Source organism: Symphalangus syndactylus, chromosome 14, assembly GCF_028878055.3.
Source record: "Symphalangus syndactylus isolate Jambi chromosome 14, NHGRI_mSymSyn1-v2.1_pri, whole genome shotgun sequence".
In the NCBI taxonomy this organism is placed as follows: Eukaryota; Metazoa; Chordata; class Mammalia; order Primates; family Hylobatidae; genus Symphalangus; species Symphalangus syndactylus.
Window position 1 is genome coordinate 67,318,440 of NC_072436.2, and position 14,634 is coordinate 67,333,073.

At 53.1% G+C, this 14,634-nt stretch overlaps 1 protein-coding gene across 4 annotated transcripts in view; it reads left to right on the plus strand.

Annotated features, from left to right (window-relative positions):
- The window catches only part of RAB11FIP5 (RAB11 family interacting protein 5), a 39,410-nt gene that overhangs the window by 11,860 nt on the left and 12,916 nt on the right, over positions 1–14,634 (plus strand). For all 4 annotated transcript variants that reach the window (XM_055241865.2, XM_055241868.2, XM_055241866.2 and 1 more), the window contains exons 2-3: positions 11,627–12,063; positions 12,193–12,868. In XM_055241865.2, the coding sequence (XP_055097840.1) occupies positions 11,627–12,063; positions 12,193–12,868 (1,113 nt within the window). The remainder of the gene's footprint in view (positions 1–11,626; positions 12,064–12,192; positions 12,869–14,634) is intronic.

A 14,634-nucleotide genomic window follows, 5' to 3' on the forward strand; every position in this document is an offset into this window, starting at 1 on the left:
GGAAGCCCAGCATAAGGATGAGCTTTCTCTCTCACTGTTTGGTCACTGGTGTAGGAATGGCAGGCTGGCATAGGTTGCAGTGAGCTGAGATTGCGCCACTGCACTCCAGCCTGGGCAACAGAACGAGACTCCGTCTCAAAACAAACAAACAAACAAACCAACCAACCACAACCAAAAAAACCTGTTGGGAATGGCAGGAGTGACAATTCTTGGCCATTATTTTTCAGTCTGGGGCCAGGCACGGTGGCTGAGGCCTGTAATCCCAGCACTTTGGGAAGCCGAGGCAGACGGATCACTTGAGGTCAGGAGTTCAAGAACAGCCTGGCCAACATGGTGAAACCCCATCTCTACTGGAAATAGAAAAATTGGCTGGGTGTGGTAGCACATGCCTTTAATCCCAGCTACTCGGGAGGCTGAGGCATAAGAATTGCTTGAACCTGGAAGGCAGAGGTTGCAGTGAGCTGAGATTGTACCACTGCACTCCAGTCTAGATGACAGAGCGAGACTCTGTCTCAAAAAACAAACAAAAAAAAAAACAAAAAAACCCACACACAACCAAAAAAACCCGTCATTTTTCCGTTTGGTGATGACTTTCACATTAAATATATGCCCTGCCCGTGGTGATGTCCATGATACCAGTCATTGTTGAAGGCTGCAGGCCTTTTGTGGGCACATGATTTCATCTATACAGTGTCACTCGAAATGGCATATCACTGTCCCGCGGTAGAAATCGGGGGCAGGGAGTATTATGGTCAGTGTTTTGTTTTCCTCCCTATCACCTGCTTTTTGAGTAGCATGCCTGTCTAGAGGGTTCCTCTGGAGCCCCAGAGTCTCCCATTTGTACTAGCTCTAAGGGAAGCTAGGTGAGGGGAGTGAGGCTGGGAAAGGAGGCCTGGATCAGTATTTCTTCCTCTTCACATTGGTGCCCTACTTTCCCTTTTTGAAGACTCTCCCACCCAGTATTTTGGGGCAGCTCAATTGTCTTGACTAAGTTAATCTTGACTTCATTTGCCTTGGGGATGGGGCTTGATTCCTACAACAGCCAGCTTTGCAGGCTCCTTGTCCCCAGGGTGGTAGTAACTGTTCGCCAGCTGAGGTAAGGCCTGTCTTTGGAAGAGTTTGGGGCAGTGGCTGCAGCCAGAAGGAGGAAGCTACAGACCTAGTGGGTTGCAACCATAGCAGGTGAGGCTCAGGTGGGGACCAGCCCAGGGAAATTGGGGACTGTGATGTTGGGGGCATGATCAAAACAAGCTCCAGAGTAGCCTGCTCCCAGCTAGCAGGTGCATGTGGCTGTTTTTGTTTCTCTGGAGTCACCTTCATCAGCATGCAAGGGTTTGAGGGTCAGCCTGAGCACTGTGGCGTGATGCTGGGGAATCTGAGGGCCTTCGGCCAGCTTCTTGCCTTTCACCAGGCCCCTTGTTCCCTTAGCTGGGTGGGAAATGGGAGCAGCACCCATCCTCTGCTTGGAGCTCTCAGCCTGGGTGCCGTGCAGTGGGCAGGGAGGGGAGGACCTGGCCTTCTGCTGAGTTTGCTCCCTCCCCACTCTAAAGCAGGTTTTCTCAGCCATTTTGGTGCCATGGACTCCTCAGAATAAGGTCTTTAAATATACAGCATTGCAAAGTACGCCAATGGTGTTGAAGTATAGTTCTCAATATAAAAGCCAGCACTTTGGGAGGCCGAGGTGGGCAGATCACCTGAGGTCAGGAGTTTGAGACCAGCCTGGCCAATGTGGTGAAACCACGTCTCTACTAAAAATACAAAAAAATTGCTGGGCATGGCGGTGGGGGCCTATAAGCCCAGCTACTTGGGAGGCTGAGACAGGAGAATCGCTTGAACTCGAACTCAGGAGGCAGACGTTTCAGTGAGCCGAGACTGTGCCATTGCACTCCAGCCTGGACAACAAGAGCAAAACTCTTGTCTCAAAAAAAAAAGAAAAAAGAAAAAAAAAACATTTACTAAAGAAACATAAGTGCTTTATTACTGTATTAAATAATGAGATCAACAGGAGGTCTAATGACTTTACAATTCAAAGTAGTGATGAGTATAAATATTTTTGACATCCGTAACAGCTAAAATGTGATAGGAAAATAATCCGATTTCTCTTGGTGACAAGCGTATAGGTACTGCTTCTATACTACTGTTGCAAAAATTCATAGCGGGAAGACATGCTAAATTTTGCTAGAGATTAGGGGAAATAAAGATGTGATTTTTCCTCCCATCTAACACATACCCCCTGCTCTAGAGAAATAGGGGGGTGACTTTGCTTTGGATTCCTTGGTTGGGCAGAGACATGGGGGTTCCTAGATGCAGGGGTGAGTGTGTGTTGTACTTGCAGAGGGAGGCAGCATAGTATAGTGGTCAAGGTTGGGGGCTCTGGAGGCAGGGAGCCTGAGTTCCAGTTCTGGCTCTCCTGCTTACTGTGTGACTGGACCCAGTGCACGTCTCCTTACCTCAGTGCTCACACCTGCTGAATGTGAGAGCCGATGCTCGTGTGCGTTTCCCGTGTGCCGGGCCCTGTTCTGAGCGCTCCATGCATAGGCCATTGAATCCTCATGCAAGTTGAAGATCCCTTATTCCAAATGCTTGGGACGGAAGTGTTTTGGAGTTTGGATTTTGGAATATTTGTATTATCTGGCCAGTTGAGCACCCCTGATATAAAAATTCAAAATGCTCCAGTGCCCATTTCTTTTGAGCATCATATTGGTGCTCAGAAAGTTTTGGAGCATTTCAGATTTCAGATTTTTGGGTTGGGTTACTCAGCCTGTTGTCTTGTGAGGAGAGGGTAGGGTGCTACCACCATTTTATAGATAGGTGAGGAAACAGAGGCATAGATATGAGGTCACACAGCCAGCACGTGGTGGGGCTGGGGCTTAACCAGGCAGCCTGGCACTGAAGTCCATGCTCTTAGCCACTCCCAGAGTCTGCCTCCCATATTAACCTCACAGGGTTGTTAAGAGGATTGAGTAAGATGTAATTCCATGTGTTCGGTGCTTAGTATTGTGCCAGCACACAGTAGGTGCTAACTGAGTGATTGTAGTTGGTAATGGGGATAAGATTAGTGGCCTTTGAGGGCCAAGAGATGGGCTGGAGTTGGGTTAACAGTGACTCCTCTGTTCACAAAGCTGGACGCTTCCCACATCTGGTTGGGCATCTTCTCTCCCTGGGAAGTTAGTGATATTCTTAGTTCAGTTGGGGGCTGAGGAAGTGTCTCACAATTAAAGAAGGTCTCATTTTGGAAACCTCCCTTTAAGCCTGACATCTCTGGCTCCTGCCCTCCAAAGGCTCCTGTTTGGCAGGTGGGGTGGGGACCCTCTTTGCTCTTTGGGAGCTCCAGCTCTCACAAGTAAGACCCATGGGTTTGTAGCAATAGAAAACCATAGAGCAGTTGTGAAGGGGGCCCACGTTAGTCACAGAATAATTTGTTGGCTCATTGAGCAAATATTTGAGTGTCCACTGTTAAGTATTGGGGGTACAGAGATGAACAGAATAATGCACTTGACTGTTGAGCAAGGGAAGACAGATGCTAACAAGCCTTGAACATGTGCAGCATTTTGTCACGTTGATGTGCACATGGGGACACATGCGTGCGCACACACCAGTGCCAGCTTGTGATCAGTATGATGATGAAAGAGGGTGAAGGGGGCCGGGCGTGGTGGCTCACACCTGTAATCTCAGCACTTTGGGAGGCCGAGGCTGGTGGATCACCTGAGGTCGGGAATTCGAGACCAGCATGACCAACATGGAAAAACCCCGTCTGTACTAAAAATACAAAATTAGCCGGGCGGGGTGGCACATGCCTGTAATCCCAGCTACTCGGGAGGCTGAGGTAGGAGAATCACTTGGACCTGGGAGGTGGAGGTTGCAGTGAGCTGAGATCGAGCCATTGCACTCCAGCCTGGGCAACAAGAGCGAAACCCCGTCTCAAAATAAAATAAAATACAAACATAAAGAGGGTGAGGGGTGGTTGCAGTTGGGGTACTCGGGGAAGACTGAGGAGGCTCGGATGAACAGAACCCTAACTCGAGTGAGTGAGCGAACCGTGGCCGGAAGGTCTGGCCTTCGTCTCAGGCAGAGGGAGCAGCATGTACAGTGGCCTTGAGGTGGGAACACACCTGATGGGTTCAGGGACACTGGGAGAATCAATGTGGCCCGAGTGGAATGAGAGATGCAGAGGAGCCAAGCCCCAAAAGGTGCTGAGCGAGGGAGAGCGGGGCGTGCTGAGCTCCCACTTCACGTCTTTGCTGGATGGAATGTGGACGTCAGGTAAGCAGGGAGTTCTAATGTCCATCAGGGAGGTGGTGGTGGATGGGACTATGGGGTGACAGTGGTGAGAGAGTGAGTTCTGGAGATAATTGCAGGTAGAGTTCACAGAGTTCGAAGTTTAGATGTAGGGAGTGAGGGAAAAAAAGAGACAAATCTGGTTTCTAGGTTGTTTGGAGTCTGGAATAAATGATGGGTGGGGTCTCAGAAAGGGGCATTGTTATTTGGGTCTGAATTTTAGACTGATAAGAATTGGGAGTGAGTTAGATGTGTCCAGGCCTGCTGCTGCAGCTACCCATAGCCCCCATGCCCCTGTCTGTCTCTGACTGGAGTTCCCTGGCACTTGCATGGGTATGTGTGACAGCTGCCCCAGGTCGGCTCTCCCCTGAGTGCAGGACCTCCCCAGTTATGCTGGATGGCATTGGTTAGCCCAGCTGCATTTTCTGAGAACTAGGTGGAGAGCTGGTTATGAGGGCCTGGGGACCCCACCAGCAGGAGTAACTAGGGCGGTAATCTTGGTGACAGGTGAGCAGACTTGCTCCTCTCCACCCCTTCCATCCACTTTGTCCTCTGCTTCGGTGGTGGGTAGGGGGAGGCTGAGGGCCAAGTCCCAAGTCCACACGGGGCCTGGTGAACTTTGTCAGGCAGAGAGAGCTTGGGAGAGGTGTTCTAGCTTAGCAGGGGGCCCTGTAAGAGCTTCCTTGTGGTCCCAGTCTCTCAGGAATTCTGGACCCTGATGGCTGTTGGGGGAGGCTGGGCTGTTCTCACACAAGGTTTTGAGGGGCTGAGGACAGGACAAAACCCTGAGGTCCCCTCAGTGGCATCTCAGGGCTCTGTGCTCTGGGATTGTGCCAACCTTTTGAAAGGGGGTTTGGTCTTCAGGGTCTGTGATGTGTAGCCAGGCCTTTTCCAGCCTCTGTCTTCTCAGGGTACCCAGGGCAGGAGTATATGCATTCTGCTTTTCTGAAAGTTGCTAAACCTTAAAGGTTAAGGACATGGGCTTGGAGGCTGGCATTTTCATGTTCAAGTTCCAGCTCCATTACTTACTAGCTGCGTGGCCCTGGGCAACTTACAAACCATCTCCACAACTTAGTTTCCTCATCTGTAAAATGGGCCTCCCCTCTCCTGGGCTGGTTGCATGGATAGTAAAAGAGCTGCAGAGCCAGGCACACAGTGAGCCCTCAGCAGGGTCAGCTCTGGCCATTCTCTAGGCCCCTCGTGTGCAGCCCTCTGCCCAGGTGTGGCCTCTGGGCCAGTAGCAGCATGGGTAGCTGGGAGCTCTTTCAGGTCCACCTACACTTTGGGTATCTGAATACACATTTTAACAAGATCCAGTGATTTTTTTGCACTTTGCAGTTGGAGAAGCACTGATGTGTGTCTTCTGAAGAGCAGCATCAGTAGCTGCGTGTGCCTCTTCAGGTGGACGGAATTTTCTCTTACTGTGCCCATCATGTCCTGGCTGCAGAGGCACCTGGGACAAGTCCCAGATAATCATCATCTTCATCAAAACCCTTGTGTCCTGAGCATGTGCCGCCTGGGCCTTGGAGAGTTCAAGTGCCCCAGATGGTGCCCCTGACAGAGAGATGGAGTCAAGGTGGGTGCTTTGCAGGTGGAGCAGCTTAGTTCCTGCAGTGAAGGATGTGCCGGTCGGTGATATATGTGCTGCAGGCAGCCCGGACTTAAAGCACCAGGTGGGTGTCAGGGGAATTGTATGGGGGCAGAATCACTGTCCTTCCTCCTGTTTTGGTGAGAGTGTTGTTTCTCCAGTGGTTTCTGAACTAGGAGGCCTAATTCATCTTAACACTCTTAATTTCCAGAAAGTGCTTAATGCTGCCTGCTCCTCCCCAGTGTGTTCCTTTGGTAACTTACCTCCTCCTGGGGGAGGGATAAGTATTTCTAGGGTCAGTCCTCTCAGAAGCAGCGTGTCCTCGGGACTTGGGAAGGCAAGCCTTACTGGGCAGGGGAAAGACACAGGTTTCTCCTGGGTACCGATTGAGTGTCATTAAGGACAAGCCCAGGTGGAGAGCCCGGGTGGCCACTGACCTTAAAGTGATGTAAAGCGTCAGGGACCATCCTTGTGGTTTCCACATGGGGTCTGGGTGAATTCACCCACCTGTGGGTCCGCACCCCCCAAACCCACTGAGAAATATAGATAACCAGGCCAGGACCTTCTAGTTCAGTAAGTCTGGGTGGCATCTTGGGTGGATTTATATATAATATAAATCCTGCACCGATACATAGCAGGTTTGGGTGCTACAGCTGTGGAGCTGTGAAAATGAGAGCTGTCTTGTGAGCCATTTTCTAGATGAATGTTGGGGCCTTGGTCACACCCTGATTGATTTTGGCCATGTCTCTGCCCTGGATGAAAGTGGACAGGTCAGGCCTCAACTTGGGCTTCGGAGTTCCTAAGCCCGGTGGCCCAGTCAGCTAGGCCCGGTGAAGGGCACAGAGAGGGAGAAAAAACCTTGGTCAGGTAGGGAGGAAGGAGCAGGAACAGAAGCTCCAAAACTGGAGACCAAGGCCTATCTCTTGCACAGCCAGCCTTGGGAAGTTGAGGTTGGATTTTTTTTTTTTTTTTGAGACAAAGTCTCACTCTGTTGCCCAGGCTGGAGTGCCGTGGTATAATCTTGGCTCACTGCAACCTCCGCTTCCCAGGTTCAAGTGATTCTCATGCCTCAGCTTCCCGAGCAGCTGGGATTACAAGCGTGTGCCACCACAACCAGCTAATTATTGTATTTTTAGTAGAGACGGGGTTTCGCCATGTTGGCCAGGCCGGTCTCAAACTCCTGGCCTCAAGTGATCTGCCCGCCTTGGCCTCCCAAAGTGCTGGGATTGCAGGCATGAGCCACCATGCGCCTCCGAGGTTGAATTTTTATTAAAGGATCTGGCACATTCCCTTGAAGGCTAGGCAGAGCGATCGGCGTCAGGGATTCAAGAGCAGGAGTCCTAAGAGCTCACAGTCGTGGGAGAGAAGGAGAGGATAAGCGGGTTTTGCCAACCAGGCTTGGCGTGCCTTAGCCTCCCAACAGCCAAGAGGATGATTGTCCCCACCTGAGGGCCAAGGAAGCAGAGGCTGAGGGAGGTGACCTGGTCAGTGGGGGACCCAGCACTCACCACCATGCCCTGCTGTCAGGCGCATCCAGATGAGAGCTGAGAGAGGGCCCTGCAGGGTTGTAACAGCTCCAGACTGTGCATGCATGATTTATTTACTTTGGAGCTGTGTGCCCCGGGGATACTCAGTCAATATCCACAAGAAACACAGTCCAGCGAGGGAGACCTTGTGTGCCCAGGACATGACAACACCAGGGGGTCCTGGGGCTCGGTGCTGCCAGATCTGGCTGTAGAGTGAGTTTGGTTCAGAATGTGTATGCCTGGTCAGAAAGAGGAGGGACTGGGCCAGGCCAGCAGGATGGTGGCAGCTGAGGGAGCTTCCCAGAGGAGGTGGGACTTGAACTAGGTCATAGGACCCTGCTGCCACATTCCCCGTGGGGGCTTCAGTCTCTAGGGTTGAGGTGCTCAGAGCCCATTTGCTCTGCTGCGTATGGGGCTCTGTGAAAAGAAAGCCTCCATTTGTTTTCATCGCGGGTTCCTCAGCTCCCCTTGACAGTGTTCATAGTTTTCTGTTCTCCAGTGGACCTCCATGGTGCCTGGCAGGTCTGGGGGGCTGTCTGGTCCAGGCACAGGGAAGCAGCACCTCTAGGGAGGGGGAGGATGTGGCCATCTCAGCTCATGTAGGCCACACTTCTGGGAGAAGGTCTGCTCTGGTTGAGTCCCTGGGGTGCCCAGGGTGCCCAAGGTGCCAGGCAGTATCCCGTTCAGTCCTGTCCTTGACTGGGTTGCAGAGGGAGGTGGGGCTGGAAGGGAGGTGGACGGGTGATGGCAGCTGGGGTCCAGAGGTAGGCCCTGGCCATTCTTCATTTCACTGTGCTCTGGATGGGAGAGCCTAAAAAATATTCAGGGAAGCGTTTTCTTTTTCCTTCCATGCTTCCTTGAAAAACAAGTCCAGGGAGAAACCCAAATTCCCTGTGGGGGAGGGGTGGGCAGAACAGGAGAAGGGGAAGTGACCTTATAGGGGAGAGAGGCCCAAAAGGTCTTTGTGGCAGAGGACCTGAAACTCGGCCTCCCGCCTTCCTCTGAGGGCTGGGAGGCAGAGGAGCGTGGCCCATTTTGTGGCTCAGGAAGCTGAGATGAGATAGGAGTAAGAGCTTTCCCTTGTCTCTTTTCCCTATTACCACGGTAATATATGCTCCTTATAAAACATTCAAATAGGACAAAAATAGACAATGTAGGAAGTGCTAGTTCCCTGCAGTCTCACCACAGGGCCCGGGCCCCCCCAGGTAATTGCATTACCGCTGTGGTGTGTGCAGTGTGACTAGCTGGGGCTGAGGGCCCCTGACCTGTCTGCCCCAGCAAAGGCTGGCTGTGCTTGCTGATCCTAGTTACTCAGGGCTTGGGCGGTTTGGGGCTGGAGTCCATACCCTTCTCTTTTGCCCTACCTCCCAGGACTTTCCTGTGCTAGATGGGGCCTAGCCCAGATTTAGGAAAAGTGACTAGGGCTTGGCCTCTAAATAGGTAAAGGGTCAGGCCCAGGGTGGTCACTGGGCTGAGAACGTAGAGGTGTGAGGCTGTTGATGCTGCTGGCTGGTCTTTCTGTCAAACTTCCTCTCCTGCCCCACAGACACCCTCACACACATCCTCCAGTCTATCTGTCTCAGTTAGCCTCTCCTCCCCTCACTCCCTGCCCATGCCTTATGAGAGAGGTACCCTCTCTGGCATTTTCTCTGCTTGCCCTGCCCGTGGCACCATCTGTTCCTACCCAGCCTTCTCAGGGGATTGTCTGCCAGGTTTGGGAGGGAAAACCAAAGTCTAGGCTCAGGCCGCTCAGGCCGTGGAATGGGTCTCCAGGGAGGGGACGGGCCATAGCCCACCAGGATTTCGTCATGACGGGCTCTTCTACAGGGATGTAGAAGAGTCAGAGGTGCCCCAGGAAGCCTTTTAAAAAAAACTTCAACATTAAAAAATAATCAAAATACTACCACCACTACCACCAAGCTTCTGCTGTGACTTAATTCTGGATCTTTGGATGTATAGGGACTTTTCATACAAAGGCCCCCCACGCCCCACTCTGTGTCCACCAGAAGCTCAGGGAGCTGGCACTGTCGTGGGCAGAGCTCAAGTGGGAGGTGGCCCCTGCATCACTGACTGCGCCTTTGGGGTGTGTGTGTGTGTGTGTGTGTGTGTGTGTGCGCTCACGCGCTGTGCAATCACCAAGGGACTTTGAGCCCTTTAGTGACCAGCCTGACCACTACCACCAGGCTTTATTCCACCTTCATGCTCGATTGGCCGGGTCTGGAATTCCAGGCTAGTGGAAGGCTTTTCCCTCAGAAATGTGAAGGCATTCCTTCATGTGATGCCCAGTGTTGCTAAGGAAGACTCCAGTGCTGTTCGAATCCTTTCATGCCTGGTGTTCTAAGCCTCATAGTCGTATCTGTTGGCATGTGTCTGTCTTAGTTCATTGCACTGCATACTTGTAGGACTCTTCTAGCATTCATGTTCTTCAGTTCAGAAAATCATTCTGGTATGATTTCTTTCATAGTTTCTTCCTTTTTATGTTCTCTGCTCTCTTTTTTTTAGTTAATAAAGTCTATTTTTCAGAGCAGTTTTAAGTTTACAGAAAAACGAGTGGAAAGTATAGAGAGTTCTCATCTACTCCACCCACCCCCCACTGCTGTTTCCTCTGTTAACATCTTGCATTAGTGTGGCATGTTTGTTGTATTTGAGAGCCAATATCAATACATCACTGTTAACTAGAGTCTATACATTATGTTAGGGTTCACTTGTTTTGTACATTCTGTGGGTGTATAACAACGCATGTCCACCATTACGGTAGCAAGCAGGATAGTTTTTCTCTCCTGAAAAGTCCCTGTGCTCTGCCTAGTCATCCCTCTGTCCTCCCTTCAATCCCCCAGCAACCACTGACCTTTTCACTGTCTCCATAGTTTTGCCTTTTGCAGAATGTCAAATAGTTTTGTCATGCAAGCATGAAGCCTTTTCAGATTGTCTTCTTTCACTTACGAATGTAAGATCCATCCATGTCTGTTCATGGCTTGATAGCCTATTTCTTTTTATCATTAAGTAGTATTCCATTGTCTGGGTGTACCACAGTTTGCTTATCTGTTCACCTACTGGAGGACACCTTGGCAGCTTCCAAGTTTTGGCACTCATGAACAGAGCTGCTATAAACATTTGTGTGCAGGGTGTTTCTGTGGACATAAGTTTTTACCTCAGTAGGCTAAGTACCAAGAAGTGTGATTGCTCCTTGTATGGTCAGAGTTTGCTTAGTTCTCTAAGATAAACTGCCAACCCCTGCATAAGAACATCTCTCCCCAGTAGGGCGGGCCCCAGCCACCCTGTGCGGTGGCCATGTGTGTTGGGGGCTGTCTCTGTGTCTTTCTGGGCATAGTGGGTGTGCACCAGGAAGAACTTTAGCTTTGGAGGGCCGGATGCCTGGCTCTGAGTCTCCACAGATGGGTTCCTTTACCGCTGAGCCTCACCCTCCTGATCTGTACAATGGGGTAGTGCCTCTTACCTCATATGCTTTTTGGGAGGTGTGTGCGGGAGTGAGGTAAGAACCCTCATGCTGGTTGTAACGTACCATGGATGCTCAACAGATGTGAGCGCTCTTTGTCTTTCCTGGGTCTCTTTCTGCCATTCTTGTCTGTTCCTCCATCTTGTAGAGGTATTCCTGACAGGGCTTGGGGTGAGTCAGTGTGTGAGTGAGGTTGTGTGTGTGTGTGTGTACGTACGTGAGTGTATGCACTAGCATTCCTGTGTTCCTCGCCCTGGGCCTCTGGGTGAGCTGTTCTTTCCTGGGCTCACGGGTGGCTGGGAGTAGAGCTTTTGCTGGGACTGGCCAGAGGAGATGATGTCAACAGAGAGAAATGTGGGTAGGTCTGCCCGTGCTGGGGCCTGGAGATGGGAGGGCCCTCCCAGGCCCAGCTTCACCCCTCTGGGCCTCAGAGTTTCAGATGGAGGGGAGATGGGGCAGAGGAGAGGTCTCTGAGCACCAGGAGAAGGTCCTGGGGTGGGAGGGGGCATGGCGTGGTAACTGCCGCCCTACCTGGTGGCACCCAAGGAGCTTCCCCACTCAGGATGTGGTTTTCTCCATCATGGAAATGTTTTGGATAGTTTCTCAGCTGCATCTGAAGCCTGGAAGCCCAGGCCGATGGGTCAGAGCAGGAGCCTTTGGAGAGAGGCTATCAGTGGCTCTCAGAGCAAGGAGGGGTCCGGGCAGTGCCTGGTACTGGGCGGGAGCCAGGCTCCCTGGGCCCGTGACTGAGTTCTGCCTGCTTCCCTCTTCTCACAGGTGGTACAAGCTGCACTCCAAGCCAGGCAAGAAGGAGAAGGAACGCGGCGAGATTGAAGTCACCATCCAGTTCACGCGCAACAACCTGAGCGCCAGTATGTTTGACCTGTCCATGAAGGACAAGCCAAGGTCCCCCTTCAGCAAGATCAAGGACAAGATGAAGGGCAAGAAGAAGTATGATCTGGAATCTGCCTCTGCCATCCTCCCAAGCAGCGCTATAGAGGATCCTGACCTGGGCAGCCTGGGCAAGATGGGCAAAGCCAAAGGCTTCTTCCTCCGCAACAAGCTGCGCAAGTCATCCCTGACGCAGTCCAACACCTCACTGGGCTCGGACAGCACCCTGTCCTCAGCCAGTGGGAGCTTGGCCTACCAGGGACCTGGCGCCGAGCTCCTCACCCGCTCACCAAGCCGCAGCAGCTGGCTGTCCACTGAAGGGGGTGAGCAAGCACAGGGCTGCCGCCCTGGGGAGGGGGGCACTGGCTCTCCCCTTGGGTGGTGGTGAAGGCCTGGGGCCAGGAAATGGGGCCTCTCTTCCTGCGAGCTAACTCCATGTGTTTCCCCTGCAGGCAGGGACTCTGCACAGTCCCCTAAGCTGTTCACCCATAAGAGGACCCACAGCGATGAGGCCAACCAGATGCGAGTGGCTCCTCCTCGGGCCCTTCTGGACCTTCAGGGCCACCTGGATGCTGCTTCCCGTTCTTCGCTCTGTGTCAATGGGAGCCACATTTACAATGAGGAGCCCCAGGGCCCTTTGCGGCACCGCAGCTCCATCTCAGGCTCGCTTCCATCCTCTGGCTCCTTGCAAGCTGTCTCTTCCCGGTTCTCCGAGGAGGGGCCTCGTTCCACAGATGACACCTGGCCCAGAGGCAGTCGTAGCAACAGCAGTTCAGAGGCAGTGCTTGGACAGGAGGAGCCGAGTGCTCAGGCTAAAGTCCTGGCCCCTGGGGCCAGCCACCCTGGAGAGGAGGAGGGGGCCCGGCTACCAGAGGGCAAGCCAGTCCAGGTTGCCACACCCATAGTGGCCTCCTCTGAGGCTGTGGCAGAGAAGGAGGGAGCCCGGAAGGAGGAACGCAAGCCCCGGATGGGCCTCTTCCACCACCACCACCAAGGCCTAAGTCGGAGCGAGTTGGGGCGCCGAAGCTCCCTGGGGGCCTCCCCACATCACTCGTCCAGTGGGGAGGAAAAGGCCAAGAGTAGCTGGTTTGGCTTGAGAGAAGCCAAGGACCCAACTCAGAAACCCAGGTACGTCGTTGGAAAGACCAACTTTGCTTCTTGGGGAGGATGCTGGGGTGTGTGCTGCCTGGACCCTGGGGCAGGGAGGAAGGAGCAGATATGGACCTCGGGCAGGCTGCTAGGGCTCTGGCTTTGCATGGTTTAGTGGGAGTGTCTCCCTAAGCCAAGGTTCGTTCTGTGCTCACAGACACAGGTGAGTTATGAGGGCACAGTGCTCTGAGAGCCCTATGGATTTAGGGGTCCGACTTCTCAGCCCTAGGCCTTGCTGCATGAGTTGGCATGCCCACCCCCTGAGCTGGAGGGAAGCAGGAAAGGCCATTTGTATGAATTCTTTGCTTCCTGACCTCCACCTCTTGCCCTCTGGCCTCAAGGTAAGGAAGCCTTGGTAGAGAGATGAGGATTGGAGACCTCACCCTCAGACTTCCCTTCCCCTCTCTGGAGCTAGAGGACTTCTCTCCAGCTGTCTCTGTAATCACTTCCCTCTGGGAGACGGGAGTCAAATAACTGAGGCCACCACTCCTTCCCCCGTCCATTCACCCCCCCAGTTGGTTCCCCTGGCAAGAGGCTGTGGGCAGCTCCCATGAAATCTGTAACCCATCTCTGTCCTTGGAGACCCTGGGAGCTCTGGCCCTCTCTGATGTCTCTTGGTCTTGAGGTATGGCACCGTGGGAAGTGTTGGTGGCAGCTGTTCTGTTTTGAATATACTGAGTCCCCCAGTTCAGGCCCTGGGCAGAGCCCCTGATGCCCACCATTTGCTTCCTCCTAATTCTGAGCCAGGGGAGGCTGCAGAATTGTATAGCAGGGTCCAGGGAGGGGCTCCAGGCACAGGTCACAGAAGCGTGTGTCCCACCTTCCCAAGGGCCTGGGGCCAGCCCTCATGGGCAGCATCTGTGGCAGCCCTGGCCAGTGTGGTGAGAGCCACTGTTTCTCTCAACAAGCCTGCCCTTCCCACTCCATGGCTGCTTGGACAGGTTTAGAGGACAAGCACAGTAGCAAAGGGGCAAAAGATAGGACAGGGGAAGGACCCTAAACCTGTTGCCCAGAGGGGAAAGGAATCTTGTAGTTGTGGCTTTTCGTTTCCCTGTGGCACTCTGAGTCTGTTGAGGGGAGCGGAGAGAGACATGCAGGCCTTTCTAGGTTTGGGCCATGGTCAGCTGACAACCCCTGTTAGACCCTCATAGACAGGGGTGTGGGGGGTGGATCAGTATCAGGGGTATGCCACCCCCTGCCTCCCTTGCTTGGTATGGCAGCTCCTGTCCCTACTGCCCCACCCCTACTCACCAGAGCTCAGGTGAGCTGCTGGCCATCTGCGGCCTAGGGGGAATATTGGGAAGAAGGGGACAGGCCTTTCCCAGATGCCAGGCTGAGCCTGGTGGCCCTGTGACAGCCAGCCAGAGGTATTGGGAGGTGGTAGGGTAGAGGGAGGTGGCAGGAGATCTGGACAGGGCATTTGCTGGGAGGAGCTGAGGGCCTGGATTGAAAGGGGCACAGACCACAGGCTCAGTGTGGTTGTCTGTATGGTGTCTCTGGGCCTTTTCTGGGGCAGGGTGAATGCTGGGGCCATTTGTAGGTGAGTGCTGCCCAGGCTTTGGGCGTGGACTCCCGCAGTCTGTGAGTCTGTGGGGTTGTCACTGGCCTGGGGCACTTACAGTCTCCATCCTCTTTCTCCTGCTTCCCCATGTCTCCTAATGGCCTCTTGGAATCTGGAGGATTTGGGTCGTTGATGGCCATAAGGAAGCTGAGGTTCCTGTCCTGCTGTCACTTGAATTCCGAGC